The sequence below is a fragment of the Sorghum bicolor genome, chromosome 1 (assembly GCF_000003195.3).
Source record: "Sorghum bicolor cultivar BTx623 chromosome 1, Sorghum_bicolor_NCBIv3, whole genome shotgun sequence".
In the NCBI taxonomy this organism is placed as follows: Eukaryota; Viridiplantae; Streptophyta; class Magnoliopsida; order Poales; family Poaceae; genus Sorghum; species Sorghum bicolor.
The window spans coordinates 23,098,572-23,104,850 of NC_012870.2; the positions used below are offsets into that span (position 1 = coordinate 23,098,572).

The 6,279-nt window shown below is 42.4% G+C and overlaps 1 protein-coding gene and 1 non-coding gene across 2 annotated transcripts; both read left to right on the forward strand.

The window, feature by feature from the left end:
- LOC8071385 lies at nucleotides 3,155-5,701 on the forward strand. The gene is made up of 5 exons (XM_002464509.2): nucleotides 3,155-3,519; nucleotides 3,661-3,802; nucleotides 3,880-3,946; nucleotides 4,039-4,261; nucleotides 5,291-5,701. The coding sequence occupies exons 1-5, from the start codon at nucleotides 3,458-3,460 to the stop codon at nucleotides 5,502-5,504; spliced, it is 708 nt and encodes a 235-aa protein (XP_002464554.1). The 5' UTR covers nucleotides 3,155-3,457; the 3' UTR covers nucleotides 5,505-5,701.
- Nucleotides 5,702-5,775, forward strand: TRNAI-UAU. The gene has a single exon. It is a non-coding gene; the product is annotated as a tRNA-Ile (tRNA).

Consider the following 6,279-nt stretch of genomic DNA (forward strand, 5'->3'; position numbering starts at 1 on the left):
CCTATGGTGTGAGTTGTGGTAATGTGACTAGCAACTAAGCATGCCTTTAATTAGGATAACGCACGAGGATGGCTACATCGACTGGTAATGGACACATGCAGTTCTTTATGGACCTGGTGGATGTAACGTTGACGTATTATAGACTTTGATCTGTCTCCTTAGTCGCAGCACCAATACATATATGAAATTGTTTTTGGAAGATTATGATACCAAAACCGGGGGCAAGATTGGACCTACGGCGCACAGGTTTTTGTACCTTTGGTTTTTTTTTTCGCGAGGAGGTTTCTGTACTTTTGTGCATGAGGGCATCGGCAAGGTTGAAATATTTTGGAATTCAATAGTTTAGAACTAAACCAGCGCTTAGGCAAGATCCATTTGCCACCAGGCAAAGATAAGTGCCTCTCGCCTGTCCCACCAACCCCCTAAACTACCATTCCTCGGTAGTGGGTACCTATAATTGGCTACTGTCGGAAAAAGGTAGTATAACCCATGACGAACCGTACTAAGAATGGGACAGATATTTTTCGATACTACAAGCCTGGTCTAAATAGCCGACTGGCTAACACAGTGGCTCGTTTCAATACATTATTTTCAAAATAAATCTGCTGATAAAGCATCAATGAAACGAATAATGAAACAACCTCCACAATGCATGAGTTTCATCTTGACGTTTCCTAGGCTGGACAAAGCATTTAATTACTGCAAAATGATTGGATCACATGCAAAATGGTGAAACGATTTAGCCCTCAGTGGGGATTTCATCTCATTTCACCGCGTGGAAAACAACGCCCGCGGAGTTTCACCATGGTGAAACTACTTCCTTCTCTCTCCTCTTCGTTTCATGCAAAAAGTGCAATTTTGCTGACATGGCGCTCTAATAAATGTGCATGACATCTTGGTGAAACCTCCACTGAGACTGACCTTAGCTGATTCATAAGAGAAAAATACTGTTAGCTGACAGAAAAAATACGGCTTATAAGACAAAAATCTACAAATAGTCCATAATCTAAATCTAAATATTTGATATCCGTATCTAAATCTGAATACTTAAGGACTTTTGATAGTACCCAAATTCGAATACTTAAAATTATTTTTTTTATAAGTAAATGGAAACATGGAGAATAGCTAATTGGTTCATTTTTTTGTGAAATCTACTTATCAAGTTAATTCTCTTATACTCCCTCCATACCCTTAAAGAAAGTCGTTTAGGATAATAAATAATCTCCAAAGCATAACTTTGACTCCTTATTTTTTATAAAAATTTTATTAGAAAGTGGTATATGTATATTTTTATGAAAGTATTTTTTCAAGACAAATCTATTCATATGGTTTTCATATTTTCAAACTCAATAATTTAAAAGTTATTCATGATTTTATATTCTCAATGTTTGACCCAAACCTTGTCCAAAACGACTTTCTTTATGGGTATAGAGAGAGTATTAAAGAGTACGTCTTATTAGGCCAATCTCAATGGAGATTTCTTAAAGTTTTATTGACATTAAATACGATGGTGTGGCACTGTGTAATATAGAGAGAGAGGGTGAGAATTTCATGAAAGTAGAGATAGTTTCATAGGATAGAACTCTTCTGCTATTATGGTACATTGGAAACCGAGCCATGAAAACCTCAGTGAGACTAGTGTTATGAGTACATGAATAAAAGTGGTTACACTTTTCTTCCTCCGTCCCAAAAAATATCATTCTCGCTTCATGAGGAGTCAAACACTTTTAACTTTGACCAACTATATACAAGAAAAATATTAATATTTATAACATATAATTAGTATCATTAAATAGATTGTTGAATATATTTTTAAAATAAACTTATCTAGAGATACAAATGTTGTTAATATTTTCTATAAACCTAATTATTTTTTTTAAAAAAATAACCATAATGGATACTATATGGATACTTATTTTGAGACGGATAAAGTAAGGGCATGTTTGGCACAACTCATAACAACTTCAACTTTATGAGTTGTGAGGTGTTTTTTTTTGCTAGCTTCATGAATGAAGTTATTTTTCTTTTGCTCTCACAAAGATATGGGTTGAGATGAAACTAAAAAAAGTAGCTTATTCTAGCTCCCTCTTTCATTTCTCTCTCTAATCTATGTATAATAAAGCAGTTCATAAATCTATTTTACCAAACACTTTTTTCAAACACAACTCAATTTTGGCTAAAAAATTGCTCATAAAACTATTTTCAAAAAATAGGAAGGTCTAAGTATTAGGACGAATGGTGTAATTCCATATAATAATTTTTTGAGCACCAAAGTCCAAGGCTGTCGAACTCTGATGGTACGGTTTCTAGGACAAATAGAGTAAGCTAGTCTGGCCGTACCATGAAAAAGAATCTTGCCAAACAAAAATCATTTATTCATCAGTTCAAGACAGAGTTATCAGTGATACCTCCATCTCACATCCCCATCCGATAATGAATAACCAAAACTCGAGATAAGAGGAACGCCTAAGCACAGCTGACCTCACCATTCACCAACCAAACCAGCCTTGATGGACGCGTGGGTCAGCTCGTCACGAAACCACACCAGGCCGTCGGCTACCACCGGGGGCCGGATAAGGCCATGAATGACGGCCCCACACCGGCCCCTTCCTCCCCAAAACCGAAGGAAACCAAACCCAGGGCGGGCGAGCGCCTCACGGAAAGCAGAGCCAGAGCCAGCCCACTGGTTTCGTTTCCTTCGCTTTCCTCCGTCCCACGGCGACGGCGGCTGCTGCTGCTGGGCTGAGGTGCCATAAATATCCCGGGCAGCGAACTTGCCATGCCATGTCGGCCTGGACACTGGCGGGCCCCGCGCGTCGGTGACGTGGGTGTGTCCACCTTCGCGTCGACAGCGACCCCCTGACGACGGATATTTCGGGATATTTTATACTGGGCCCCGCAAGGACCCGCCTCGCCACGTCGCAGCACGAACCTCGCAGCTGCCCCACCCTCCGTACTACCTGCATGACAGGTGGGATCGCCGGCTCTATAACCCCACATTTCAGTGACGAGATGTGTGGGCGGGCCCCGTCGGCCACTGCTGTGCGGGCCCACCCCGGGACACTGTTCCTCGTCGTCGCTCTCGGCCCCGGCCCGCCCCCACGAGTGTGGCAACAAAAGGGGGGGGTGGGGGGTCTCGTCTCGGTTTGGAGGTGGACTTGGACTCAGCGAGAACAATCCATCCAGCGAGCTAGAAAAAGGATACGAAACCAATCCAATCCAGGCCGGAGCGCGAGCGAACTCCGGAAAGGCAAGCCCGTTCCAGTCCAATCCGCCTCAGTCCAAAATCCAATCGCCGGGTGTCAGGGAGGGGCGCCGGGAAGGTTTTAGGCAGGGTTTGTTTGACCTCCCGTTCGTGCGATTCAGCTCTCCACGCGGGAGGCAAGTACTGACGGAAGCGAAGCCCAAGGAGGAGGGAGGGAGGGGTCGCCGGCGGCGGTGGCGGTGGGACGCGCCGATGCGCAAGTTTCAGGACTCCGTCAAGGCCCTCCAGGCCGACATCGATCACGCCAATGAGCTGTGAGTCCTGGGAGCAGAGTTTCCTGTTCGCCCCCCTTTGCTTGCTCGAGTTAAAGGCGGAATCTTTGTCTACTTTTCGACGTTTTGGTGCCTGAATTGCTTGCTTGCGTTTTTTTTCTTTTTTGTTGCTGCGGCGAGCAGGGCGTCGGAATTCCTGAGGGACTACGACGGCTCGGTCATCCAGATGCGGATGGCCTACAGCGCCGTCGCGCATTTCCTCGTGCAGTGGACCGACTGCAAGCTGGCCGGCGCGCTCGGCCTCCTCAAGGTTATGCTATACAAGGTATTGCCTCGCACCCGTGGTTCGATTCGGTTTTCACGCCGCGAGCTGCCTGCTGAGTTGCCCCGTTTCTCCGGCAGGTGTACGCGGACGACTCGTCGGCGCTTCCTGACTGGGAGAGGGAGGCCAGCATCAGGGAGTTCTACGGTAATTAACCCACCCCCCGTTTCTTCCCATCTAGCAAGCCGTGAAGAATTGTGCCGCTGAGTGTCGGTTCTGACGGCGTAGCGCAATTGCAGGCATCATTTTCCCGTCGCTGCTGCTGCTGCCGAGCGGCATCACCGAGCTGGACGACAGGAAACAGAGGAAACTCTGCCTGAAGAAATTCAGGAGCAGGGATGAGCAGCTCTCGGAGGTGGACACGGAGAGGGAGCTCGAGTGCGGGATCTGCCTCGAGGTTAGCCGCAAGATCGTGCTGCCCGACTGTGCCCACACGCTCTGCATGCGCTGCTTTGAGGACTGGTATAGCTCCTTTTCTCCTAGCTTAAAATCATTAGCCGAATCCATAAACATGCAGGAAGGCTGATTTTTTTTTGGGTATTTATTAGTACATTTGCACTGATTTGGTCATGTTAGCTTATGGATGGCAAAGTATTAATTCTCATGCCTTCTGAAGCAGAATTACAGTCAAGTAGTTCTCGAAGGTTCTGAAGCATAATTACAGTCTTGTGAATGTTGTTTGAAACTTTGTATTGGGAAACGTGGCAAATTTGTTTTTAGTGAAATTATATTTCTTTATGTAGTGCTATTTTTTTTTAAAAAAAAAAATTAGTGTCGTGCTTTTTTTCTGAATGAAACAATTTCAGTGTAGGTGGTCTCTTAGGAACCTTGTTAGTGTTGTTAGATGGTCTGTCTCTAGATCTCTAGTCATTTGACAGAATTCCATGTTCTTGATGCAAGCTGTTCGTCCAAGCAACTTGCAATGATAATTCCATTATTATGCTAGGAAAGAGTAGGAAGCTTTCTATCGAATCAGTAGTCTGTTTCCGAGGCATCACTTTCATTTTGGTTGCATGATGACTCTCGTCAGAACAGCAAACCCCTGCTACTTTGTGTTTTACTATACCGTGGGTGTATGTACCTTCAATATTTATGCTCACCTTGAGGTTAAAGATTCAAGTTATAGTTTTTTTTTTGGTGAAAGTATTCATGGTATAGTTGGTTAGTAGCAGATGAAGTGGTCTGATAAAATGTGATATGCTCAGTTAATGATTGTTCCATTCAGCTTATCTCTTTGTTGAGTCAGGATATGCTTCGCTCTCTCATGCCAATGTTTATCTTCCACTGGATACTTTGTGCTTTGCTCTCTAATCTTCCACTCTCTTGAGCCAATATTTAACTTCCACTGGATATTTTGTGCTTTGCATCTTCATCAAGCATAACAAATCTCTCCTTCCCTTCCCTACTCGGCTACTCCCAATCTATCATTCACTCAAACAAATTTGTATGGAAGCTATTACAAGTGATCATCCTATTCACTCTGTATTGCAGGAACGAGAAATCAAAGTCCTGCCCCTTCTGTCGCGCCTGCCTTGAGGAGGTGAAGCCAGGCAGCCTGTGGATGTACACTGACGACAGCGACGTTGTGGATATGGATACTTTGACTAGGGAGAACATTAGGCGGCTGTTTATGTACATAAATAAGTTGCCACTTGTAGTCCTACATGTAGTTGACCTTGACATTTACGAGTACCGCATCAAGTAAACTACAACTGCCCCGTGTTGATACCAGTTTTTGTTTCGGTTTACCGCTGTTGTCTAGGCGATTGGAGTTATTAACGCCTGACGTGTAGGTGGTGGTGTAGATTAAGTTTTGTTTGCATTTTTTAAAATATTTGACTTGCACTGTAGTAAAATAGTTAAATTGATCATATAGCATTTGTAACCCAAATACAACATAAAGGTCCCGTAGCTCAGTTGGTTAGAGCGTTGGTCTTATGAGCCGAAGGTCGCGGGTTCGAGCCCCGCCGGGACCATTTTATTTTAATTTTTATCTTTTTACCATTTGCAAGTTATTTTAATTTTTTTATTTTTACCATTTGCAGTTTTCTTTGCATAATACATTTACTTTTTTTTTCTTTTTACCATTTGCAAGTTTGTATATTGCATAATACATTTAACTTTTTTATCTTAACCCTTGCATATTTGCATATTAAATAGTACAATATGATTTTTTATCTCAAAATATATGCAATGTGTAACATTACATTTTTTTTAATAATTTTTGTTTTACCATTTGCAGGTTTGTATATTGCATAACTCATTTTTTTATTTTTACCATTGCATGTTTGTATATTTAATTATACATTTTGATTCTTTATTTTTGTATCTCAAAAGATATGAAACATTATTGGTATCTTAGAAAGATATGTAACATTATTTAATGCATTTTTATGTTTATCTTTTTACCACCGTCATCCGTTGCAGGTTTGTATGTTCTTTTATATGGAGTATAAGGGCCTAAACCTCATTAATGCACA

Bases quoted from the DNA above. Each gene is read 5' to 3' on its own strand.
- LOC8071385 (XM_002464509.2), top strand. From the start codon at position 3,458: ATGCGCAAGTTTCAGGACTCCGTCAAGGCCCTCCAGGCCGACATCGAT. The intron at 3,803-3,879 runs GTATTGCCTCGC...TTTCTCCGGCAG, and splicing joins TCAAGGTTATGCTATACAAG to GTGTACGCGGACGACTCGTC. The intron at 4,262-5,290 runs GTATAGCTCCTT...TCTGTATTGCAG, and splicing joins ATGCGCTGCTTTGAGGACTG to GAACGAGAAATCAAAGTCCT.